The 27,393-nt window shown below is 44.4% G+C and overlaps 1 protein-coding gene across 3 annotated transcripts in view; it reads right to left on the minus strand.

Annotated features, from left to right (window-relative positions):
* SLC13A3 (solute carrier family 13 member 3) overlaps window positions 1-27,393 on the minus strand; it is an 86,431-nt gene that overhangs the window by 20,762 nt on the left and 38,276 nt on the right. For 2 of the 3 annotated variants that reach the window (XM_053574628.1, XM_053574627.1), the window contains 6 exons: window positions 20,028-20,094; window positions 16,886-17,068; window positions 13,038-13,163; window positions 7,971-8,066; window positions 6,895-6,999; window positions 1,990-2,087 (listed from right to left, as the gene is read on the minus strand). In XM_053574628.1, the coding sequence (XP_053430603.1) occupies window positions 1,990-2,087; window positions 6,895-6,999; window positions 7,971-8,066; window positions 13,038-13,163; window positions 16,886-17,068; window positions 20,028-20,094 (675 nt within the window). The remainder of the gene's footprint in view (window positions 1-1,989; window positions 2,088-6,894; window positions 7,000-7,970; window positions 8,067-13,037; window positions 13,164-16,885; window positions 17,069-20,027; window positions 20,095-27,393) is intronic. The other variant, XM_053574629.1, reaches the window with a different exon arrangement.

Below are 27,393 nucleotides of genomic sequence, written 5' to 3' on the forward strand. Positions count from 1 at the left end.
TGACACTGAGGATCTTGACATTTGCTGTCCTCAGCTGCTATCTTCCTTATAATACAGAAACTAGTCTCTGTTTCACAAGTAAAAGAGGCCGGGCACAATGGCTCACGCCTGTAATCTTAGCACTCTGGGAAGCGGAGGAGAGTGGATTGCTTGAGCTCAGGAGTTCGAGGTCATCCTGCGTAAGAGTGAGACCCTGTCTCTAAAAATAGCCAGGCGTTGTGGCAGGCACCAGTAGTCCCAGCTACTCAGGAGGCTGAGGCAAGAGAATCACTTGAGCCCAAGAGTGTGAGGTTGCTGTGAGCTGTGATGCCACAGCAATAAAGTGGGACTCTGCCTTTAAAAAAAAATGTGAAAGGCAAGATAGCCATGGAGGGACATGTGTTTCATGAGACACATCTTCCTGCACCCAGTCCGCTCCGACCTCTCTGTAGGCATTTAAGATGACAAAACCTGATCTATAAAACTTCTAAAAGCCCTCAGTGGATGGCCTCTAATGGATCCTCATGTTCTCAGTGGGAAGGCCCAGAGAATATAAGAACTTCTTTGAGGTCACCCAACAAATTAGTAACAGAACTGAGACTCCTGTCCTCTATGCTGAAGTGCATTAGGAGTTCACCCACAGGTGACAGATGGAGGGGCAGCTGAGTGAGGGCAGCCAATCACGGGCTGGCCAGGAATCCCCGGGGCTGTGAGACAGATCAAAACAGGCCAGACCGAGTGGCTGTCACTCTCCAAAGTGGGAGCCAGAGAAGAACTCCCAGAGGTGAAGGGACAGACGGAGAGTGAGGCGGTGTGACACAGGTGGGGCAGGGGTGAGCTGAAGCTGTGTGAGGAAGTGACACTAGCAGAGAGTAGATGTTACGAAGAAGACACGAGAAAACGAAGCAGAAGCCAGAAGGCTGCGAACACTATGAGGTGACAAGCAGAAGGAAAGATGAGGGCAGCCAGCTGAGGGACAGATAAGGAAATGGAGCTGGAGGGAAAGCTGGATGCCGCTCAACTGCATGTGAGCTAAGCCCCCATCTGTGCCACAGGCGGACCGGTGTTGATGGAGCCCTGGGAGCTATTTGTCTCCCCTCAAAGCCTCACGCCGTCCTCCCCAAACTTAAACCTCGACTCTCCCATGGCCGGGGCTCTCTGCAAAACGCCCTATTTTTTTTCCCGACAACGTAGTTGAAAGATAAACTATTCCTGACTCCTAATCCAGAGCTTACCCCACCTCCCCAGGAAGAGAGGTGCAGGGTGTGGCCTCTGTCCAGGCAGCAGGTGTCCATGTTACCTTGTGACAGACATCTATGGGAAACCCAGCGGGGCTACAACCCAATGGACATTTTGGTTGGGGGGTGGGGGGCTTGGTGATTTTTTAAGAACTGAATTTGAACTTTAGGCCATTCTGTCTCAGCCCCACCACTTCCTATTCCGTTGAAACCCCCCGTGGGTTCCTCATGCCTGGCTCCTTAGGCATCCGAGGTGCCTCTCCTGCTTTGGGCCAGAAGGTCAGCCACATTTTTCTGTAAAGAGCCAGAAAGTAAATATTTTTGGTTTTGTGGGCCAAGAGGCAAAATTGACGCTATTGTGTAGGCTCTTATATAACTGAAGAAAATAAATTGCCACAAATGTCTTGAGGAAATGCAAAACTTCTTTTATGGGATGCTGAAATATGAATTTCACATCACTTTCACGATTCGTGAAATATTTTTCTTTTTGATTTTTTTCAACTGTTGAAAAATGTGGAAACTGTGTTCAGCTAATAGGCTGTACAAAAACAGGCAACAGCTGGATTTGGCTCGAAGACTGCTAACCCCTGTTGTGGGCTGTCACTTTGGGCAGCCCTAAGTTCCCGGACAAGGTGACTGCTCAGACAGCAAAAGGGGAGAGCAGGCAGGGTCATGTGGTCACCACCATCAGCTGCTCCAGGCCGCTGCATTACCACGGGCCATGCCACAGTCCTCCCTGAGCCCACCAAGACCCCAGCCCTGGCCACCTTACCTTTGAAGTCAAACCACCACTTGAGAGAGGGCTTCTGGGATGGGAAGAAGAACAAAATGATGACAATGGCCACTCCGGTGACAGCATCAGAAAGAAACCTACAAATGAGAAGGCCCCGAAGCATGTGACCCGGGCGTCTCAGCAGGCACAGGTTGGCAGATTTGCAGCTGAGGATTTGTGGAAGGGCATTAGACCTGCTGTGAAGGGGGCCCTGTTGGAGGCTGTGCCACTGGGCTCCATCCTGTGCTGCACCCAGCACGATGCCAAAGCCCTTTACCCACAGCTCCCTGGGGGCATTTGGATGCTGCTGGAGCCCAGACAAATGCTTGTCCACCCAACTCAAGGACCAAAGAGGGAAGAATCTGAGAGCCACACAATATTCACGGAACCCCCATAAGTCACCCTAACCTGGACCCGTGTAAGAGCCCCCTGTGTTTGCGTCCCTCCTGGGGTAGACAGCTCATCACACAATGATGTGGCCCACTCAGACCAGGAGAGCCCAGGTATACCTGTGGTCTATCTGTGGTCTCTGATGATGGGCCTTGAACCCAGAATGTTCTGGTTCCAAGTTCAGTGAAGCCCGGAGCCCCTAGCTAACAAAAGCTCTCTCAGCTCACACATTTGGAAAGAAGAGTATTCAATAGCCAAGAAGTTGGAAGAGATGGTCAATATCACTAAAATCAAAGCACTAATGGAAGACACGCACCATTCATCTGCCGACAGCCAAAACTTGAAAAGGAGAATAAACCCTGGTGAGGGTATCGGAAACATACATGGGCAGTGGGAATATAGGAGTTTCACCTTCTGGAGGGCAGCTGGCAGCGTGTCTGAAAATGTTACCTGTGAATACACCTTGATCCAGTTATTTTACTTCTGGCAATTCATCCTCAGGAAATAATTGAACTCTTGTGCATAGATTATGTACAGGGATGTTCATGATCAATAAGAGCCAAACAAAAAAAAGAAGAAGAAAAGACTTTTGCTAGGGACATGTTTAAATATTGTGCCATCCATATTAGGAAATACCCTATATCTGTTTTAAAAAGATATAAAAGATCTTCACGTATTGACATAGAGTTACAACCAAGATACTTTGTAAACCATTTTTTTTTGGTTTTTTTTTGTTGTTGTTGTTGCAGTTTGGCTGGGGCTGGGTTTGAACCCACCACCCTCGGCATATTTAAAAGGCAAGTCTTTGTAGTACTGGACACAATCCAATAAGAAACTGGTTAAATAAATTGAGGTGCTCTCATTCTGTGGAACATTAGACAATATTTAAAAAGAATGAAGTTAAGCCTAGGCAGGGGCTCATGCCTATAATCCTAGCACTCTGAGAGGCCAAGACAGGACAATTGCTTGAATTCAGGAGTTCAAGACCAGCCTGAGCAAGAGTAAGGACCCATCTCTACTGAAAACAAAAAAAATTAGCTGGGCTTGGTGGCAAGCACCTATAGTCCCGGTTATTCAGGAGGCTGAGGCAGGAAGACTGCTTAAACTCAGGATTATGAGGGTGCTGTGAGGTAGGCTGAGGCCATGGTACTGTAGCCTGGGCAACAGAGGGAAACTCTGTCTAAAAAAAGAAAAAATGAAGATAAGTCAAAAATGGCAAGTTGCCTGTGATCATATTATAGTACCTTCCTATCTTTTGTTACGTGTGTGTGTGTGTGTATGCGTGTATTAAGATATGTGTACCTATCTGGAACAATACACACCAAACTGTTCATCGTGACCATCTCTGGGGAGTGGGCCATAAGTAGATGAAAAACAATTAGCATTTACTTTTTCAATTCAGCATTGTTTCCATTTGTATGAGTATGCATAACTTCTGTAACTCAACAAAAAGGAAAAAAGCAGATTATGTTTTTTAAAATAATACATTGACTATGATCACATTTATGTTTAAAAAATCTGTGTTTTGAGTAGGGCGCCAGTCCCGTATGCCGGAGGTGGCGGGTTCAAACCCAGCCCCAGCCAAAAAAAAAAAAAAATCTGTGTTTTGATAGGGTTCTTTTCAGTGAATTGGCCTGTGTTTTATTGAGATGTAATTAACATGTAATAAAAATGCACCCATTGTAAGAGCATAGTTCAAGGAGTTTTGACAAATATATAACCAACAATGTGATCAAAATTCAGAGCAGACAAGCATTTTTTTTAAAGTTAGAAAAGATTGGATGGCGCCTGTAGCTCAAAGGAGTAGGGCGCTGGCCCCAGATGCCAGAAGGGCAGGTTCAAACCCAGCCCTGGCCAAAAACTGCCAAAAACCCAAAAAGTCAGAAAAGATGTATATCAGGACTGGAGACAGATTCTAGATGATTTTCATGTTCCCTACATTGTTGGAATGCTTACAACACCCATTTTTTATCTGGAAAAAATAACAAAATGCCTACAGGTTTGGAACAAGCATGGTAATAGCAGTAAGAGCCACTTCTCTGAATTCTATGAAATTCTAGTGTTTCTTCTTTGCAACAACTTTCAGGAGATCAGACCTTCCAGCAGCCCTTTTGCCGGTGTAGAGATTGAGGCTCAGAGGGTAAGTTATCTACACAGCTGGCGTGGCCTCCAACAGGGCAGACCCAAGTCACACATGTGGGCCAGGGGGCACTTTCTCAAATGTGGCAAGACCAAACTGAGATGTGCTTTTCATGTACAATACATAGCCGATTTTGAATGTTTAGTATGAGGAAAGAATGTCAATTTATTTTATATAATAATTTATATAAAAATATCTTGTTAATATGTTTCTTTTAATTTTTTTAATGTATCCACTAAAATGTTTTTAAATACAGATGTGACTCACATTCTGTCTCTATCGGATGGTGCTGGTTGAAATAATCAGATCTTGCCAGATCCTAGACACATCTCTCGTCCAAGTATGTTCCTAATCACACAGCATTTGACATAATCGCCCAACCGCTCTTTCTTCAAGCACTCCTGTCTCTTGGCTCCGTGCTAGTCCACAGCTCCAGCTCTTCCTCTTACTTCACTGCCCGCTTCTCTGTGTCTCTAACAGGATCATTCTTCTCTACCCAGCTCCTAAGAGGTGGAGTTCCACACTCTCTCTCTATACATTCTCTTCTTGAGTTCATTAACTCCCATGGGTTTAAATTCCAGGTTTATACAAGGACTCCCAGATTTATTTCTGAAACTCAGACACCTCCCCTGAGTGCTAGTATTGCATATCTAACTGCCTATTGAAATTGATGGGTCTAAACCATGTCCAAAATGGAATTGTGGATAAACCACCCCTGACTCCCATATCCTTTCCCAACTAACCACCACCTATGTAGCTTACTCCCAAATCCAACCCAGTGCAAGTCCTGCCACACCTGACTTTGAAAATTGTCTTTACCGCTCCATCTCCACCGCTGCGACCTTCATTCAGACCATCAAGGCCAGCTGCCTAGACCAGTGACGTTCAACTTGTGTTCCACAGTACACTGGTATGCCATGAGAGGATCTTAGGTGTGTCACAAAAATTTTTAAAGATCATTAATTAAATTATTTTCAAAAGCAGTTCAGAATATAGGAAGTATATTCTTTATTTTACCTTTTTTTTTTTGATCAACATAATTTAAGTGTGCCGTGGAAGTTTAATTGCAGGTTCAAGTGTGCCATGAGATAAAAAAGGTTGAAAAACGCTGCTCTAGACTGAGGATCCACAAACTTCTTCTCTAAAGAGCCACGTACCTTTGACCTTGTTGCATGAAAGCAGTCATAGATACATATAATCAGATAGGTGTGGTTGTAGCCAATAAAACACTATTTGCAGACACTGAAATTTCATATAATTTTCATGCATCAAAAACATTATTTGTCTTTTGATTTTTCTCCAGCCAATTAAAAATGTAAAAGCCATTCAAAAGCATGTAGTGGACTGAATTTGGCCCATGCGCTCACTTACACCTGTTTTCTGGGACCATCTATGTGGTGTTATATAAAATCTCCTAATTTTTCTTTCTGCCTATATTTTTGCTCTTGCTATCCATTTCCTAATGAATGTAGCTTACAATTATTGAGTTCTTCCTATGTGCCTTTCTCATCACTTAGCACATATTAACTCATTTATCCTCAGAACAATCTACTAAGAAAGGTGCCGTTTTACAAAGGAGGAAACTGAAGCACAGACAGGTTGTGTAACTTAAACCCCTCCAGTAGCTGCCCCCTGCTCTCAGATAAAAAAGTTCAAAATGCAGAACAGGCCGGACAAGACACCTTGTGATCCGGCCCTCACCTGCCTTCTAGCTGCTCCACACCCATTTTACTCCCTTCTCACCAGGGCTCCATCACGCCGGCTGTTTCCAGTTCTTCAAACAGGTAAGTTTGTTCCTAGCTCAGGTTTCAGGAGAAGACATTCCCAGTGTGCCTCCACTGCTTTTATCTCTACCTCTGTTTCTTTCCAGAACAATTCAAAATCAATGCTCTCATCCCATTATTTTACAATGGAACCCCCTCCTGCTTTCCTTCATAGCACCCACTACAATTTGCAGTTATTTATCTTCTAACTACATGCTTTTGATAGAGTCTCCAGCATCTAGCATGATGCCTCGTACATAACAGGTTCTCAGTAAATGTCAACTGAACGAATGAATGAATGAGTGAATGATTTACTCAGATTCACCCAGCTCAGAAGTGGCAGAGCTAGACTTCGGATCCAGTTTTGTTTGATTCCCAAGCCAAAGTTCCTAACACAGGAGAAGCTAAATGTTTTATCATTTAAACCTAAACCCTTTTGAAAGTGAAATATGAATATAATTAATAATCCATAATAATGGTATTAATATTGACATCATTATTATGATAATCTGGACACCAGTCTCCCCAGCCGTGATGCCTGTCTAGCTCCCTGTGGCCCATTCCAGAATCCTCCCTGTTGAATCCCATCTTGGGGAGTCCCCAGAATCTCACCCGGGAGTGAAGAGGCTGGCCCAGCCGGGGATGAACTTCGGATCCCGGGAGAAGAGGAGGACGGCGAACATGCAGAAAAGAACGAAAACAGCCTGCTCGGCAAACCTGTGGCACAGATATGCAGGCACAATGGTGACCCTGAGTTTCAGGGAGATCATAGTATGAACAGGCTCAGACAGGTGTCTGTAGGGCATGACTGGGCCCAGGCCCCACCTCTGAGGAAGCTGAAAGAAAGAATCTACTCTCCAGGGAGTCCCCAGAGTGAGGGGAGGGATGTCCCATGGCATAAGCAATTTATATCCTGGGGCTTCCACACTCCCTCACGGTCCTTCCCGAGCATCAAGACAGCCTGTCCCCAAACTGTTCATATCCTTATCACTGGGAGTTTGCCAAAGTCCTGTGGAAAAGCAAAGACAGAGAAAGAAAGTGAGAAACAGAGGAAATGACCAAAAAGCAAGAGAAACGGGCAGCAATGGAGGCAGGCGGAGAGAGGGGCGCCTACAGACAGAAGGAGAAGAAAAGCACGCGTGGAGGAAGATGACAGACACAGAGAGAGGGTACTCATACGGAGAGACAGACTGGCGGACGGCGAAGAGAGAATCCTCAAATGCTGGAGGGAATCACTACTCCATGTGCCCACTTCACAGTTTGGGGAGCACAGCCAAGAAAGGGTCGGTGCCTTGCCCAAGGCCACATAGGAACTAAAGCCTAGTTGTCACCACGTGGGGAAATATGCATTAAAGAGGGTCTTCAAAGCCACCAGAGACAGTGTCAGATATCCCATATGATTCAAGTTCAAATTCTAGTTCATATGCTTTTGAACTAGTAGGAACAGGGTATGTATGGTGGAAAGGCAGCATATCCCACCCCAAGTAAACCCTGAGGGGCTTTTTATCTTCCACCAGGGCAAGAGGCTGACTGTGTAAGCTACTTCCCACCCTCCATCTCAGGGTCTCAGGCCTTTGATCCTGAAATTCCCTGGGACTCAGACCCCATGGGCCCAAGTCCAAGCCAGGAGGGAGCTCCCCTGGAAGACAAATGCCTGGCTCACTCCCCACCACCAGTATTTCACGCACTTGGTGGGCCCCAGGTTCTGGAATTCTTCTCGAATCACACCTAGAGCCCTGTCTTCGGCATCAGCTCTTATTGAAGATTTCTTCGCCCTCCAGGCCCTGCAACAGAAAGCCGGTGATTAGGAACGGCCACTGCAGATATAACTAACTTCTTACCTGCCATCACCACCATCACCCAGCCAAGCCACATTGCCTCTGTTCTGGAGACTGCCCCTGCCTAACTACTGGTCTTCCTGCCTCTGCTCTTCCCTCTCTAAAACTGTCCTCTCCACCTATAGCCTGGCTGATCTTTTAAAATTGTGAATGTGATCATGTATCTCCCAGGCTTAAAATCCTTTAGTGGGTCAAACAGGTACATGAATAAACAGAAAAATCAATAGAAAAAAAAAGAAAGTCTGCAAATAGATTCAATCACAAATGTAAATTTATTCTATGAAAAATGTGACATCCCAGATTGCTGTGCAAAAAAAAAAGGGGGGGTGGATATCTGGTAAATGGTGCTAGATATAGAGATTAATGGAATAGAATGGGAAGTCCAGAAACAAACCCATCCATCTATGGGCAACTGATTTTTGACAAGGGTACTAAGACCATTCAATGGGAAAGAAAGAGTCTTTCAACAAACCGTGTTAGGACAACCGGATATCCATGTGTGAAAGAATGATTTTGAACCCCTACCTCATACCTTACACAAAACTGAACTCAAAATGGGCCAAAGACCTAAATGTGAAGAGCTATTAAAACCATAAAACTCTTTTTTTATTATTAAAATCATAGCTGTGTACATTAATGTGATCATGGGACACCATACACTGGTTTTATAGACCGTTTGACACATTTTCATCACACTGGTTAACATAGCCTTCCTGGCATTTTCTTAGTTATTGTGTTAAGACATTTATATTCTACATTTACTAAGTTTCACATGTACCCTTGTAAGATGCACCGCAAGTGTAGTCCCACCAATTACCCTCCCTCCGCCCATCCTCCCCCCCTTCCCCATATTCTTAGGTTATAACTGGGTTATAGGTTTCATATGAAAGCCATAAATTAGTTTCATAGTAGGGCTGAGTACATTAGATACTTTTTCTTCCATTTTTGAGATACTTGACTAAGAAGAATATGTTCCAGCTCATAAAACTCTTAAGAAAACACAGGGATAAATTTTCATAGCCATGGATTATACAGAAGTTTTAGATATGACACCAAAAGCACAAGCAACCAAAGATAGATACATTGGATTTCATCAAAACTTTAAAATTTTGTGTGTCTGGGCGGAGCCTGTGGCTCAAAGGAGGCCAGCCCCATATACCAGAGGTGCCGGGTTCAAACCCAGCCCCAGCCAAAAACTACAAAAATAAATAAATAAAATAAAAATGAAAAAATAAATAAAATTTTGTGTGTCAGTACATGGTGGTAGAACAACTGGATGGCCATCTGGAACAAAAATGAAATTGGATACAAGCCTCACACTCTACCATAAGGATGAACTCCAAAGAGACCAGAGGTTTAAATGGGAAAAATATAAAAATACTAGAGGAAAATACAGAGTTATTTCTTTTTTAACATCTGTAATGGGAAAACCTTTCTAAACTGTAATGGAAACTTCAGAAGCCATATGAAAAGAGATTGATACATTCACCTACATAAAATTGACAAATTCACATAAAATTTTTAGAAGAAAGGAGCACCATAAGTAAAATCAAAAGACAAATCAGGGAAAAAATTATAAATCATATTGCAGAATAAGCACTAAACTCTATAATATGTAAAGATCACTAGAAATCAATAAGAAGACCAAGATCAACAATCCATTTGAAAAAATGTACAAAGCATGTGAACATATGGTGTAATGATCCATAAGAAAGGAAACACATGGCCCCCAAACATATGAAAAGTTGCTCAAAATTATTCCTGGTAAAATAAACATGAATTGTTTTTCTCTTATCAGATTGGCAAAAATCCACTTTGCTACCAGAAAACAGACACTCTCACACATTGTGCACAGGAAAAGAAATTAGTGCAATTTTTATAGAAAATGATTTAATAATATCTATTAAAATTAAAATGTGTTTATTCTCTGACCCCAAAATCCTACTTCAGGAAAGAGGATTTTTATCTTATAAAAATGCCTGCTAATATACAAAATGAAATTCATCAGGAAGACTGGCCACTGGGAAGATGTTTGTGTCTGCTTATATTTGCTCAAGGAAACTCTGGAAGTCCAGGAAACCAATTAAGAGTGATACCTGTTTGAGGGGGGATATGTTGGGTGAGTAGACCAGTGTTGTTTGGGGAGAAGAGACCTCATTGATACCTCTCTGTATTGTTTTGAGTTTTGAGAACTATATGTATGTGCTGACTATCCAAACTAAATAAACAAACAAATTATTAAAAAAACAAACCGCACAATAGCTTTTTGTGTGAAGATCAAACTCCCACAAGGCTCTCAATAATCAAGTTGAGGGATTTTCAACCCCGGCACTATTGACTTTGGGGGCCAGATAATTCGTTGTTGTTCTGTTATTGTAAGATGTTAAGCAGCATCCCTCCCTGGCCTCTACCCACTAGATGCCTGGAGTACTTCCTCAGTTGGGGCTACCAAAACATCTTCAAGCATTGCCAAATGTCCCCTAAGGGGGTGGACAAAATAATCCCCAGTTGAAAACGCTTATTTCCTTCCCTGGCCTTATCTCCCACAAATCTCCCCCTCACTCCCTGAACTCAGTCACTTAATCTTCTCTCAGTTCCAGAACATTCCTTGCTACCTCTGGCCTCAGGGCCTTTGCACTTGCTGTTCTGTCTCCTTAAAATGATTTCCATCCCCAGGGTGGCGCCTGTGGCTCAGTCGGTAAGGCGCCGGCCCCATATACCGAGGGTGGCGGATTCAAACCCGGCCCCGGCCAAACTGCTACCAAAAAAAAAAAAATAGCTGGGCATTGTGGCGGGTGCCTGGAAGCAAGAGAATCGCTTAAGCCCAGGAGTTGGAGGTTGCTGTGAGCTGTGTGAGGCCACGGCACTCTACTGTGGGCCAGAAAGTGAGACTCTGTCTCTACAAAAAAAAAAAAGATTTCCATCCCCAGCTCCATCCCTCCCTTTACTAAGTAAACGCTACTCATTATTCATATCCCAATTCAAAAGTCAGTTCCCCAGGAAAGTTGTGCTGACCTCCCAGGCTGGGTGGGAGAGTCCACCCAGGCACTCATTTTTCTCTTCCCTCATGGTATTTATCACTGTTGTCATTCCTGTAGTCTCCCCCGTCTAGAGGGCAAACTCCCCAAGAGCAGGGATGATCTCTGCCTTGGCCACTGCTGCCTCCTCAAGACCTATGGCAGGGCAGGCACATAGTAGGTACGCAGTGGATATTTGCTGAGTGAAGATGGAGTCATGGGACTGGCCTGAATGTTTTCAGTTACTCACTCAGCAGCACCTCTCTCCCTGGGTTCCCTTCTACCTGCGTTTTCTCCATTGCAGCCTCCTTTGAGGTCAAGTACTACAGGTGCTATGAAAACACTAGAAGGACAAAGGGCCTCTGTTTGGGGCTCAATCCTAGGCAGTTCAGTCATTCTTTCTTATTCAGGTGTTACTTTTGATGTAGCTAACTAATTTTTATCCTCAATCTACAAGAGAAGAAATTAAAAAAAAAATTAAAAGCCCAGGAAAGTTCCCGAGTTGCTCAAGATCACATTGAACCATGATTTGAACTCTGGTCCATCTGTCTGGGCTGCTTCTCTGTGTTCGACTGGGCTTTGAACCCTGAGTTTCTGCTATAAGGAGTCCTAGAAGACATTTGAGTCAAGGATCATCACACTAGAGCCTTTCTGTTCTCAAAAGGTTTTCACACCTGTTTGCTCCAGGGTTGTTTCTACTGGTCCCATTTTATAGATGAGAAAATTAAGGTTTAGAGATGAGTGGACAGGAGTGGGTCAGAGAACAACTTTACAACATGCCTACCGCCCCATCCCCAGTTCTGACTATTTCTCAACCTCTAGGCATTCATAACTTATCTTCACAAATGTTGCTATAACTACATACCACTGGGCTCTCATATTAGCTACATATTTTCTTCCAGAAAGACTCACCGTTTGAATTCTAAAAATGTATTTAAATAGAGAACTTTAGGTAACTCCCATAAATAGAGAACAAGAATCATTTGCAATACATACAAAGTAACTGTAAAAATAAATATATCAGCTGGGTGTGGTGGCACACTGAGAAATCTGAAATGGGAGGATCACTCGAGCCCAAGAGTTCAAGATCAGCCTGGACAACACAGCAAGATCCCATCTCAAAAAAAAAAAAAAAACCCAACCAAAAAAAATAAGTAAATAAATAAATGAAAGCAAAACACCGCTATTATATTTTGGCTAGACATCATTACTGGCTTAAATCTCTAAGCCTGAAACTTGCTGTTTATTTGTTTAAAAGGCTGATTCAGAAATGTTAGAGAGCTGCTAAAATTTCTCCAGCACTCAGATGAGACTTTCTCTTCAACATAAGCAGGTTGAATTGATGAGAGGAAATAAAGGAATATTGTTCCCACAATACGTTTTTTTTTTTTTTTCTTGCAGTTTCTGGCCAGGGCTGGGTTTGAACCCGCCACTTCCGGCATATGGAGCCCTACTCCTTTGAGCCACAGGTGCCGCCCCCACAATACGTTTTGAAGTTATTTAATACCTTGCCGTCATGCCTCCCCCCAATTGTCTTCTCTACCAGAGCCCCATAAAATAGGAAGCAGCGCATTTTTCTCTCCTCTGGTTGTGAGTGTTTATCTTATTTAAAGAAAATAACTATTAATAATTATTAATGACCAGTGACATTAACTGAGAGCCTGGGTGTGGCAGGCAGGCTATACACACTTCCAATCTTTATGTCCCTGGAAAGTCAAGACATGACACTATGCCATGAAATGATGTCAACCATCCCCAGTGTTCAGAAATGGAGGCTGAGACCAGGAAGGCCATTCCCTAGTGAGCTAGGAAGCTGGGAATCTACACCATTCAGTCTGCCTCTGAAGCTCCAGCCTTTCCACTTCCCTGCTTCTTCTCCCAAGAAGAAAATGCGAAGTACCTCAAGCTCATGCCCCCGTACAGGAAGGAGATCCACAGCCAGCCCGCCAGCAGGAAGAGCAGCATGAGAGGAAAGGCGAAAACAAACCAGGAGCCAAAATTCACCACGTCACACTGCGGGAAGAAACTGGGAACAGAAACAGAGGAGAACAGAACAAGATCAGCCGAGCTCATCTGCTGAGGAGTGGGGTGGGGAGCGAGAATGAGGGAGGCAGGAGCTACCAGCACAGCGGGTCAAGGTAGGAGTCATGGGCCCTTGCTATTACCCTTTTAAATCTAGCACATACATTTTTCCATCCCTCTAATAGAAAGTGCTCTTTTTCTCTTGTTTGGAGGCTGCTGATTTTGCCCTAATGGGACCTTAAGTGGCCGGTGGTCAAGAATGAGTGAGTGGTCAGGTTTGGAGGCTCAGGCTTATAATCCCAGCACTCAGGGAGGCCAAGACAGGCAGATTGCTTGAGCTCAGGAGTTCGAGACCAGCCTGAGTAAGAATGAGACCCCCATCTCCACTAAAAATAGAAAAATTAGGCAGGTGTTACAGTGCGCACCTGTAATTCCAACTACTTGGGAGGCTGAGGCAAGAGGATCGCCTGAGCCCAAGAGTTTGAAGTTACTGTGAGCTTTGACGACCCCACAGCAGTCAACCCAGGGTGACGGTGTGAGACTCTGTCTCAAAAACAAACAAAAAAACTGAGTAAGTGAGGCAGGCTGAGCTAGACCACAGGGCATGGAAGTGGGCACACTTCATTAAAGGGGTTACAGGCTATTTGCTGCCCCAGTGGTACAGGCCTGGTAAGCCCAGAACTGCATTTTTACCTGAAATTATGTAATAGCCAAATGTTAGCAATCTATTACAATGTTCTCATGACTGTGGGGCTTAACAAAGCACAGCCGAGAGCTGCAGCCTCTGCTCCTTCATTATAAAATAGTGTGCAATTTTAAATTACAAACAAACTTTATGGAGACCTTTTATTATATCCCTGTATGTAGATCTTAAATATTAGTCCTAGAGTGATTTCTTTCTCTGCTAAACATGGTTAAACAGTGTCCAAACTCAGTTTCATCAAGACCTCGTTAAGTGTGAAAGGATTGAGAGCAATAACACTCAATGTTGGTGAAAATATGGGAATATAGGCAGACTCCTGATGCCTGTTCATTAGAATGCTCTTTCTGGAGAGGAATTTTGTAAAATGCATTCAGAGCCTTAAAAGCATGCGTTATCCTTTTACAGAAATTCCACTACTAAAAATGTATCTTTAAAAAAAAACCCAGAAATGTAGTCAGGAATGTATGTGCTAGATTTAAAAGGGTTAAAGGGGGCAGTGCCTGTGGCTCAGTGGGTAGGGTGCTGGCCCCATATGCTGAGGGTGGCGGGTTCAAACCCAGCCCTGGCCAAACTGAAAAAAAAAAAAAAAAAAATTATAAAAAAAAAATAAATAAAAAAAATAAAAGGGTTAAAGGAAGTTACAGAGTGATTTGTTCAAAAGTATACAAATATAGGGTGGCGCCTGAGGCTCAAAGGAGTAGGGTGCTGGCCCCATATACCGGAGGTGGGGGTTCAAACCTGGCCCCGGCCAAAAATTGCAAAAAATAAAATAAAATAAAAATAAAAACAAAAAATAAAAAACGAAAGTATACGAATACAACTTATTCATGGGCATTGCTAATAAAACAAAATACCAACAGTTTTTATATAATAAATAAGCAAATAAAAGAAAATATCAATTAAACCCTTTGTAGTGGGATTCTGTTATTTTCCTTTTCTTTTTCTGTATTTTCGACAATCAATAAGGATATGTGTATAATTAGAAAAAATAAAAATATTATTTTAAAAACTGAAAATAGCAGCAGTTATTTGATCAGTCACATAATTCATAATAGCAACATAATAATAATAATTACAAAGTAAAAACAATCTAAATGTCCATGATTAAATAAAGTATGATACTTACCCCAAATGGGATACTATATAGTCATTAAAAATTTTAGTAAAAGTTTTAATGACAAATCAGACTATAAACAATATGATGACAATAACACTGTCCCAGCAAACCCTAAGACCAAACACCCAGCTTCTCTCCCAGCAGAAAACTAAGAAATCTAATCAAAGGCCAAGCCTCATTCTCCCCACACCTGAAGCAGGAACATCTTGGTTTCTGGATTTTCTGCCATTGACCCAAACCCACAGGGCACAGCCAGGCCTTGTTCAAAGAACAGAGATAAAAAGACACATAAAGACAGTAAAATTCAGTGGCCTTAAACTGGATCTCCGCAAGTGAGGGTCAGACTGCCCCGGTGATTCTGATACATACTGTCATCTGGAAGTCACTGGTTTCTATCATCAAGTGTTAAAATCAAAGAATTTCAGGCTTGAAGAATGTAGTGGCAGTTTATCTCACCAGATCTTAAGGGGAGATCTTAAAATGATCACGTGGGGCAGAAGAGCGGCATACTGAAAAGTTTCTCATGAAAGTAACTGATTACTCAGACGCTTAGTACTGATGGAAGATGAACCCAGCTGGCTGTCCCTCTTCATCCTCACAGCTTTTTTTTTTTTTTTTGCAGTTTTTGGCCTGGGCTGAGTTTGAACCCGCCACCTCTGGCATATGAGGCCAGCACTCTACTTTGAACCACAGGCTCTGCCCCATCCTCACAGGTTTTGATTCTTTGGATGTGCACCAGGTAAAGAAGTTGGCCAGCTTTGGAGCCATGATAATTTTTGTTGCCCATTGCTTGTTTGCCAAATGCATACATTTGGATTTATTTATTTATTTATTTATTTTAATTAATTAATTTTTCTTTTTTTTGTAGAGACGGGTGTTGCTATTTTGCCCAAGCTGATCTTAAGCTCAAGCAATCCTCCTGCCTTGGCCTCCCAAGGTGCAAACATGAGCCACTACATGTGGCCTACATTTGCATTTAGGGACATTGAATGAACATATGACGATGCCTTCTCCATTGCAAAGGGATCTTAGAAATCCAGCCTCTTAGATCCCAGAATCTGAAAATCTTAAGAGATAGAATTTCAAAATAGGGCGGTTGCCTGTGTCTCAATGAGTAGGGCGCCAGCCCCATATACCAGAGGTGGTGGGTTCAAACCCAGCCCTGGCCAAAAAAAAAAAAGAATTTCAAAATAGATGTTTAAAATCTTGGAAGCCAAAGGCTTCAAATAATGGAATTGACAAGTCGTGCAGTTATAGAATCCTTCTCTTTCACTCTTATGCGCTGACTGCTGACCACCAGTCACCGCAGGTCACTGTGGTGGGGAGACCACCTCCCAGCTGGGCTCACTCTAGTCTTCCCAGGACAGGACAGCCACAGCCGGCTGCTCCTCTGCGCTCAGCTCCAGAGGAGGAGCCGCCTGCCTGCCCTGTAACCTCACCTCCTCCCGCCCGCCCTTCGCCTGGTACACCCAGCCTCTCTGGTCCTCTTGCTGTTCCCTAAACCTCCCCAGGAACAGTCCCACCTCAGAAAGCCTTTGGAGGAGCCATGGCCTCTTCTGGATCGCTCTTCCCTCCCATGTCCCTGTAGCTCCCTCCCTCCCTTCTAGGTCTACAGATGACACTTTATTAGAGAGGACAGACGTACCTGCACAACCCACGTAAAATAGCACCCTACTCCCAGCACTCTACCACCTCTGTTATCTGTGCATTTGCTGTTCACTTACTGTTCCCCTCCCAACAGAATGGAAGCTCCCAAGGGCAGGCATTTTGCTGAGTTTTGCACATCTCTGTGTCCCCACAACCTGGTTAATAGAAGGCCCTCAAGACACATCCCCTGAATGTTGAATGAATGAGTTGGAGGATCGGGAGGAGCAGAAGCTCCCCTGGCAGGGACACTTGCTTTTACCTCTTGAGCTGGCCAAGCAGGATGAGGTTGGGGGCTGTGCCCGTGAGGGTGGCGGTGCCCCCGATGCTGGCCGAGTAGGGGATGGAGATGAGGAAGCCCTTCCAGATGTTCCTGCGATATTCCTCCTCCTTGGAGTCACCCAGCGGGTCCCGGGGAGCCTCCACCTCCTCAGTGTGGCCTTTGCTTCAAACAAACCGAAAGAGAAGCCTCTCAGAACACATGGAGAACCGGGCTGCACGCTGCTTGGGGCTTGGGAGAGCTAAGTGGTTTTTCTGGAAGGCAATTTGGCATAGCTATCAAAACCTTCAAAAATGTACATCCCTACAGCTCAGACGGTCTCCTCTAAGAATTTGCCCAAGGGAGTTTGCCACGGCATTAAATTAATTTAAATTAGAGACGACCTAAATGTTCATTAAAAGGGGCCTGATGTTAAAGATGATTCTTTATCCTGCAGGGAACACTAATGCAGCTGTGATGATTAGACTGGTGTTTATTACAATAAAAACAACTCAGCATACAAACTAAAATGAAGAGGCAGGTCACAGTATTATTTAGTTTTCTATTTTAGAAATATTCATAAATATGCAGATACTTTAAAAGTCTAGAATAGTATATACAAAGTTGTTTGAGTGCCTTTTGGGGGAGTGGAATTATGGATTTTTTATTCCTTTTTTTTATCTTCTCAGTTATTTTTCTTACACAATTAAACAGTTTGGGGCAAGTATGAAATTAAGAATTATTAAGTATATAATTAAAAGCTCATGATGTTGACATAAATATATTGAGTGAGGATGGCTCCATTAAGTGAATCATACTCCATTAAGTGGAGGATTATACTCCATTAAGTGAAATAGCAGGTGATATAACAGCATATGTAGAATTATCAGCTTTTAATTTAAAAATGCATTTATGTATACACAGAGATATCAAGAAATAGTCCAGAGTGATATTTACTTAACTGTTATAATCTACCTCTGGGGAGTGAGATATCGTATGTCTTTTTCTTTTTGTTTGAGTATTTTTCTGTACATGTGTTAATATAAAATGTTTATAAGTGAATGAAATTAAGAATTGCTATAATGCTGTAACTATGTGAAGTAAGATATGTTGGTTAGCTTGATTGTAGTAAATACATTAATTTTGTATACATATATTTAAAAAATCTCCTTGTATGCCTCAAATGCATACAATTTTTATTTTTCAATTATACCTCAATAAAGCCAAGAAAAAGAAAATTAAGATAAAAAAAGAACTGTTCCAGTGTAACAAATCAACATTAAAATTTTTTAATTTTATTTTTTTAAATTAAAATTTAGAATGTCTTTTTAAAAGAATGAAATATAATTCAAATATATTCTGGCCTTAATTACTACATAGAAACTTCCTCTCCAAAAGCAGTAGGGACATGACCTAGTGTCTGTGTGTGACAGGAAAGCAAAAACCAGTGTCATGGTCTGATTTCTTAGGGGGGACAGTCCTGGGACCCCAAATATAATGAGTATCAGCAGAAGAATAAGAAAAAAGAAAGGACCCTCTGTTTTATCTGGTGCAGCACCTTCTTTGTTCAGATGGGGAAACTGAGACCCAGAGAGGGGAAGGGGTTTGCATGCAAGGGATGTGGACGTCCAGAGGGCAGGGACTGGGTTTTTTCTAGTAGACCCAGCACAAGCTCTACCTGGGCTGATGCTTAGAACATATTCCCAGGTCTCACAGTTATGAGTGGCTGGTCCAATCACAGAGTCCAAATCTCAAAGTTGGACTCAAAGCCCCAAAACTTGCCAGAATGGGGCATAGGCTGGGGGATGAAACAGGTGTAAGATCAGGTCTCTTCTCTGCTGAAACCCTCCATTGGCTCCCATCTCATTCAAAGTCCAGGCTACCTTGATGGCCTACAAAGGCCCACATGTCCCTCCACCCTTAAGCTGTCATCACCCAAGCACCAAGCAGTTTCTCAGGCCCACCTCCTATCATCTGCTCACTCACTCCCTTAGCTCCAGCCTCACTGGCTTCCTGGCTGCTCTATGACCTCTCTGGAGCTTGGCACATGCTGGTCCTTCTGCTGAGAGCACTCTTCCCACAGAGTCACCTGTGACCCATCCCCAGGTCCTGCAGGGGTTTGTTCAAACACAACCTTCTGGGTAAGGTCTTCCCTAACTGCCCCCCAGCCTCCCTTCCTCCCTCACCCTCCTTCTTGCTCTATTCTCCCTTGTGGACTTACTGATCAGCTGCTGTGCTGTGAATTTTACTCATTTATCTACTTCTTGCCACTAGAATGTGAGTTCTGTAAGGACTGGCATTTTTTGCCTTTTCCTTGTAGCATCTCTGTACCTAGACCAGTGTCCGGCTCATCATAAGTTGTCAATAATATTTGTCCAATGAGTGAAATAGACTTGATCAATGCCCAGCACTGCCTTGAGCAAGTCACTTTACTCCCTGCTATTTCATCACCATTAAATCAAGATGACAGTGTCCTAATAACAAGCGTTACTAACTTACATTAAGGCACGGTCAACCTGCTCTATCAATATTATCTCAGTTAATGTCAAGACGACCCACATGGTGGCTTCCCATATCATGTCTAGTTGATAGGCAAAGATTAACTGAGGCTCAAGGAGGTTAAGTGATTTTTCAAGTCACGCAGCCAGTAAGTGGCAGAGCCAGAGTTCCAAGTCAAGTCTGTGTGACTTCAAACCCTACCATCTTGACCACGCCGCCATAATGCAAAGGATACATGTGACGTTAATGTGAAGATGCTTTCTAAATCACCTTGCTGTGAGGATTGCTATTGCTTTTTGGTTCTTAGAGCTTCTGAATCCTGCCTCTTCCCTCTCCTCCTTGACCAATACGTAGTTTGTATCTCGCCACTCTTCTGGGTCCCTCCTTTCAAGAGGAAAGCTCCGAAGACCTGGAGATTTTCAGGATTTTTTAGGCTTTAATGTGCTTCCCTATGCTTTTCACATCAGGATTTTTTAAAAGGAGACTCTTGAGGTCCATGTTGAAGCCATGGGAGTGGAAACCTAGGCCTTAAGTCATTTGGTGACAATGACCTCCATGGGAGGGGAATGGTTTGCAGCATTGAATTCTTGTTCATTGTACCCTTGAATTAAGAACTGGCCCTTCCATAATTTCACCAGGGACTTACTCTTCTGTGCTGGCAAGAAATTGCATCTCCATGGGTACAGTGGGCAGGCCGTTTCTCCGCACCGCAGCTAGGAGGAAAGAGCATGATGTCTTTAGGGCAATTTAGTAAGTGGGGCAGAATTGTTCCAATTTCTGTGTAGTCAGTCAAGGCTGCTTCTTTATTACCAAGAATCCTGTACTATTCATACTATTCATTGAATCTTTTTTTTTTTTTGCCTAAATAACATTTTTCGTTTGTTTTTCTTGTTTTCTTTATTTTTTTATTAAATCATAACTGTGTGCAAAAAAGAGAGAGAAAAAAAGACAGAGACAAGGCTCGCAGGATTCCATCCTCCTGCCCCACCATCCATATTTGGAGATGGCCCCGGGTCAGTGGACAGAGGATTAGCTGCAAGCCTGCTTGACAGCCCACAGCTCAAGCCTAGGCTTACCTGAGCAGCCATTGCCAAAGGGATATTTGGGAAAGTCCAGTTATCAGTGGTAATGGGTCAGCAATGGGTCAGGTGATCCCATTGTCCATTCATCCAAAAGGTATTTATTGAGCTCCTACTATGACTATGAGCTCAGAGTACTCAACGAACAGTATAGACAAAGGTCCCTGGCTCCTGTGAAGATCATATATTCTAGAAAGAGAGAGAGGCAACAAATGAATAAAGACCATTTCAGATAGTGGTGAACGAATGGCATGGAGGAAATAAAATAGGGCAATGCATGGAGGGGAGTAGGTGGACCACTGAGGTTGGGTCAACAAAGAAATCACTGTGTGCCGATGTCATTTCATCTGAGACCTCAAAGATAAGAAAGAGCCGGTCACATGAAGAGTCTTGGAAAAGAGCGTTCCAGGAAATGGGAACAGCAAGGCCAAAGGCCCTGTGGTAGGGGGGAGCTTGGCAGAGTTGAGGAGCCAAGGAAGTAAGTGTGCTGGGAAAGGCCAGGAGTAGATGGGGGATGGGGCTGGGCTGGGCAAAGATCAACAGGAGCCACATCAGGGATGTGGATCCCATGCAGAATCCAGTGTCTAAGAGGGATGACATGACTTACATATTGCAAGCATCCTTGGATCTGGTTGGAGAGCATGGACTGTGGACGGTGGGGTGGCAAAAATGGAAACTGGGAGCCCAGGTCAGGATTTATTGCATTTTTCAGGAAAGATGATGGCAGCTGGCCCAGGCTGGTGACCACAGAGATGCTGAGAGTGAATAGGTTGTAGAAGTGTTTCAGTTCTTTTTTTGAGATAAGAGCTGGATGTCGCTTGGAACCCAGGGCAGGAACTCAGGCCCATGAACCCCAGCCAATCCACCAATCAATTCCTATGGAGTGTCTCTGTGTGCTTGGCACTAAGCAGCAAGAGATAAAGGTCCATGTCCTCATGGCTGATCTCCAATAGGGGAGACACATCATAGGTGACTAAGTAAAATGAAAATGAGCATCATGAAGGAAAATTAAAAACAGACGTTTGGGGTTGAGTCCCGCAAATATCTGGGGCAAGGAAGAGCATATGCAAAGGCCCTGGGGTGGGAGTAGACATAGTATGTTGGAGAGGAAAGGGGAGACCAGTGGGGCTGGAGGAGCCTGAGGGAGACAGAGAGAGAGGGGAGGGGAGGTGACAGGAGCACAGAGGGTGGGGGTGGCAGGAAAAGGGCTGACCACCCAGGGGTCTTGGGGCTCACAGTAGGGCCTTTGATTTCTCCTCTGAGTCAGACAGGAGCCAGGGTAGCTTTTGAGCAGAAGAGAGTCAGGTCAGGATCTTACTTCATTTTTAAAGTATCCTGCTTGACAGATCAGACAGCCTAGGAGTCTTGACAGTGTTTTGGAGACCAAAAAAAAAAAAAAAGAATGAATTAAAAGTTCCTGCAGGGCCTGGCACCCATAGCTGAGGCAGTAGGTGGCCAGCCACATACACCAAGGCTGGTGGGTTCAAGCCTAGCCCGAGCCTGGTAAAGACAATGACAACTGCAACCAAAAACAGCCAAGTGTTATAGTGGGCACCTGTAGTCCCAGCTACTTGGGAGGCTGAGGCAAGAGAATCACTTAAGCGCAAGAGTTTGAGCTGTGAGCTGAGTTTTACTATGAGCTGTGATGCCACCAGGGTAACATAGTGAGACTCTGTCTCAAAAAAAAAAAAAAAAAAAAAAGTTCCTGCAGCCAGAACCACCACAAAGGAAAAAGTAACGCTCCCCTGGGGCCTGGATCTGTAACTGGTGGCTAACCATGTGAGCCCTGGGTTCAGATCACAGCTCCATCCCTTACTATGTGACCCAGTGGTTCCCAACTGGGGTCAATTCTGCCTCCAAGGATGTTGGACAACGTCTGGAGGCAATTTGGGTTGTCATAACTGGGGGCGAGGGTGGCACTGCTACTGGCCTCTGAATTGTTGCTAAACATTCTTCAACACAGGCCACCTCACCCTAACAAAGAATTACCCCACCCAAATGGCAATAGCACTGAAGTTGAGAAATCCTGATTGACTCTTGTCTCACCATAATGTCCCTGAACCTCTTTTCTTTTTTTTTTTTTAAGGCAGAGTCTCACTCTATCACCCTGGAGTTGAGTGCTGTCGCATCATAGCTCACAGCAACCTCATACTCTCGGGTTCAAGCAATCATCTTGCCTCACCCTCCCGTGTAGCTGGGACTACAGGGGCCCACCACAACACCCAGCTAGTTTTTCTATTTTTAGTAGAAACCAAGGCCTCGCTTTTGCTTAGGGTGGTCTCGAACTCCTGAGCTCACACAATCTGCCCACCTCAGTTTCCCAGAGGAAGCTGGGATAACACAATTCTGCCTTCCAACATCCCCTGGAGGGAACCACTGATCTAAGGTCAGAAAGCAAGGGATGGCTCTGTGATCTGAACCCAAGGCTCCCATGGTTAGCCACCAGTTACAGACCCAAGCCCCAGGGGAGCGTTACTTTTTCCTTTGTGGTGTGGGTTCCAGCAGCAGGAACTTTTTTTTTTTGAGACAGAGTCTCACTATGTTACCCTCACTTCTTTAAATCACAACACGATTTAGAGATCACAGTTCTCTTAGGGTTGTCAAGAGGATTAAAGCAGGGACCAGCAAACTTCTCCTGTAAAAAGCCAAATAATAAATATTTTAGGTTTGGGGGGCTGAATGGTCTCTTTGTATTGACTCATCTCTGCTGTAATCGCAGGAAGGCGGCCACTGATATCACATACATGACTTGAGTGGGGGTCAACCTTCACACTGGGATACTGAAATTTGAATTTCAGATAATTTTCACATAACGAAATATTATTCTTGTTTGGGTTTATTTCAACCATGTAAAAATACAAAAACTATTCTTAGTTTACAGGGAGCACAAAAGCAGGCCAGATGTGGTGGCTCACGCCTATAATTTCAGCACTTTGAGAGGCCAACGTGGGAGGATCCTTTGAAGCCAGGAGTTCAAAACAAGCCTGAAAAACACAGCAAGACCCTGTCTCTAAAAAAAATAGAAAAATTAGCTGGGTGTGGTGGCATTTGCCTCTAGGCCCAGCTACTTGGGAGGCTGAGTCAGGCAGATTGCTTGAGGGCAGGAGTTTGAGGTTGCTGTGAGCTCTGAGGACAACACTGTACTCTAGCCTGGGCAATAGAGACCCTATCTCTAAACCCCACCAAAAAAAACAAATAAATAAACAGACAGGCAGCAGACTGGATTTGGTAGGCATGGTTTACCAAACCCTAATATAAAGAATTTATAAAGAAGCCAAGTACGAGCAAGGATTCAATAAACGCTGGTTACTCTTGAAAAAGGATAAAAAAGCGGCCATGACGTCAGGAACTGGTCTGACACCCATAACCAGGCCATGTTGTTCTCCTGGTGGACTTCAACAATCTAACAGAACACTGGCCTCAGACAAAGTCCCTCTGAGACGATGACAAAACGAGACAAAGCTAGTCCATTTCATAATCTTGTCTAAGGGCAAGGCCACTGTGCTGTCCACAAGATATTAAGCATCTCCCTCTCTTGCTCATTGAGTGGCGGCTACTCCTTTTTTTTTTTTTTTTTTTGAGAAGACAGAGTCTCACTCTATCACCCTGGGTAGAGTGCCAAGGACTTCCAGAGTGCTAGGATTACAGGTGTGAGCCACTGCTCCTAGCTGCTTCTTTACCCAGTCTTAGAATTGCCTCTGGTTTCTGACAGTGCGCAACCTAAAGCCCCATCCTCTCACAGGTTCTTTTTAGCACCCTCCTACTGATAGAGTCACGGTGCAGGTGCCCCTCACTGCTGCGGGATCTAAGCCTGAAAGTCAAGTCAGCTCACCCTGGCTGGCGAGGACAAGGGTCTCGGAGCTTTCATGCTAGAACACAAGTCCACAGCAATGCATGAGGCCAGGGGCCCAGTTCTCTGAAGCAAGGAGGGAAGGGTTGTTAATAGCATACCAGAACGGCAAGCAAGGTTGCTGCTCTGCAGGGGATGGCCAGACAGAAAGAACTCTGACCCTGTGACACCTAGCCCGCTATCTCGAGCTCATTCTGCAATCTTCCCACCTGGGCCGAGACCACGGCTGTCACGCAGCATCCCACATCCACCAGCTTCTCAGGCATGATCCACCTCCGTCCTCCAGCCCTGGCTGGACATTAGAATTCCCTGAGGGTCCCAGCCCAGAAGGTCTGGTTTAGCAGTTCTGGAGTGGGGCTGGGGTCCCAATATTTTTGAAAGTTGTGCAGATGATTCTTTTATGCAGACAGGGTTGAGGGCAATTCATCTGAAGTTGCAGATATGGAAACTGAAGACTCTGGTGGCTGCCCAGCACGCCCTTGGAGGTGGGGCCGGTGTGTGCTCACCAGTCTGCCACAGTCTCCATAGGAGCCCCTTCACTCATGCAAGGCACCTGGGCACTCGCTGCCAGCACGTGAGTGGGAGAGGCTGATGTGAGACTGTCCATACTGTAAATACCCAGTGGAAGGTGTCCTTACACACAGAGCTGCAAACAGTAATTAGCTTTAGCACATACAGTCAGAAAGGGGGCAGCTAATCTTTATGCAGATTTGTAATGTCAAAACATTTTATACCAGCTATTATTTTTCTAATGATGATGATAGTGATTAAGTCAATGAAGAGGAAATGTTTAAAAATAGGAGAACCAGAGTGCTGAGCACTCTTAACCATTTACCCAGGGTCCAACCCTGGGCTTCCCATGACCACAATGGCCCAAGAGACCACGTGGAAAAGGCCAGGGGGGCAAAGTCTCCAAAGAGACTTCTCTGGGTCCAGAAATCACCAGTTAGGAGCTTCGTGTTTATGTAAGATCTTAATCAATTTACGCCCATCCTGGAGTTGGTGTCAGGAGTGGGGACTGGGAACTTTCACATTTGAAATCTTACAGCAGCCTTACAAAGCAAAGCAAGATTTTTCACATTCTTTTGTACATGTGGGGAAACTGAGGCCTACAGAGGCTGGTTAAAGTTGGGATGCAGAAGATCCAGTGTGTCAGTGGCAGAGCCAGGCTTGTACCCAGGACCGTTAACCCCTTGAATCTCACTTCATGTCCAAGACCTGTCACTTAGCAAGTCTGATGCGGACTGATAACTCTCATCTTGCCTCTCTAATAGGACTGAAATGACCTTGAAGTTTGCCATGCAGAAGGGTGAGAAAGAATTCTTCCGTAAATTAGAGAAAGAGCACCCCAGGGAAGGTCAAATGCCCCGAAGTTAGGCAGGTTTATGTCCGTGAATTCATTTAGCATTGACAACAGTCTAGGCCAGCAGTTCTCAACCTGTGGGTTGCGAACCACAGGAACTGTATTAAAGGGCCACAGCATTAGGAAGGTTGAGAACCACTGGTCTAGGCAGTAAGCATTATTATTTCCATTTTGGTGCAAGGAAACTGAGGCTTTGAACAGTTAATTAGATGGATTATCCATTCATTTATTCATTAGTTCTATACCTTTATTAAACACCTACTATGTGTTTATGGGTCAGCAGTGTTTTAGGGGAACAAAATTGTACCATTGAAGATTGTTCACAGCAATGAAAAAGATACATCCCTTATGTAGCTCGGAGTCTTTGGAGGAGACAGGTCATGAGCAAACAGTGAAATCCCTCCCAGGGAGGAGCAGGAAGCATCAGTGGGCGTCAGGGTGGAGGCTCTTATTCCTGGTCCTCCAATGTGGTTTGTGTATAACCACCACAGGTGCCCTGCTTCCTATGGACCTGGCTCTTACCCTTGTTTTATAGATGAGAAAAGTCTCAGGAGGTGGATCAACATTGTGAATGAAGAGTGACCTGAAAAGCCACTGTTTCAGGAAGGGTAGAACCTTGGGCACTCTTGGTGGCCAGCTAGTCTTCTTTGGGCAGAGAAAAGACAGGGGAAAGAGTTTAGATTCAAAAGCCAGGGGGGGCCCTTCCTGGGCAAGGGACATTGGTCAAGTCACCATTTCGAGTATCAGTTTTCTTCTCTGTAATATGGGGGTGCCGGTGCTGTCTCCCCTGCAGGGCTGAGAGCATGCTCACAGGAGGACACTTACCACTCACAAGGTGCCAGGTCCCCCAGGCAGTGCAGGGCACAGAACTGGGTGCAAGAACTGGGGAGAGGCAGTGAGGACCCCTGAGGTCTTGTCCTGTGAGCCCCACCCTACCCCAGGTTTGACCCCTCTGTACCAGGCCACACAGCATGGAGCTCATAGGCATAGATCTGAATTCAAACAGAACTCAGTGACTAACTCATCACTACCTTAGGCAAATCATTTTGCCTCCCTGAGCCTCTGTCTCCTCGTCTGTAAAATGGGGGGTCATCACTTTCTAGTCCAGTTATGAAGATTAAGCAAGCTGATGAGTATGAAAAATTCAGCACGGTGTCTGATGTATGACGGTTCTTCAGGAAATGGGGGTTCACATTATCATCATGATTACTGCCATGGATGACCCGTGTGAACTTAAGCTCCTAGGAGTCTCCATGTCCCTCTCCTGGCCACTAATAGAACTCCCATTCTTTTTATCCCTGTCCTCACCTCCTAACTCCTGGTCAAAACACAAAAACTAGGTAAAAGGGTACATTTCTCTTTGCACAGGCATTAGCCTTGCTTTAGGTCTTAGAGGCTGATTATTAACCGATTCCTGCTCTCTGATCCCAGGCCTCAGAAAGCAGGTGTCTGTCCCAACCCCCCAGGGTCCCCTGCCCCTGATGTCCTGCAGTACAGGGGAAAAGATTCTGGATTTCACTGCATGACCACTGCATGTGACCTTGGGCAAGTCCCATCCCCTTCCTGAGTCTCAGATTTTACCCTTACAAGGAAGGACTTGGTTTTCAAACATTTGCTTGGCTACTTTGAAAAAAAAAATCTCATGTGGGAGAAAGAGGCAGGCTCTGAAGTCAGCCAGCCTGGGTCTAAAACACCAGAGACACTGCTTTGAAACCAGGTA

The sequence above is a fragment of the Nycticebus coucang genome, chromosome 21, assembly GCF_027406575.1.
Source record: "Nycticebus coucang isolate mNycCou1 chromosome 21, mNycCou1.pri, whole genome shotgun sequence".
Lineage (NCBI taxonomy): Eukaryota > Metazoa > Chordata > Mammalia > Primates > Lorisidae > Nycticebus > Nycticebus coucang.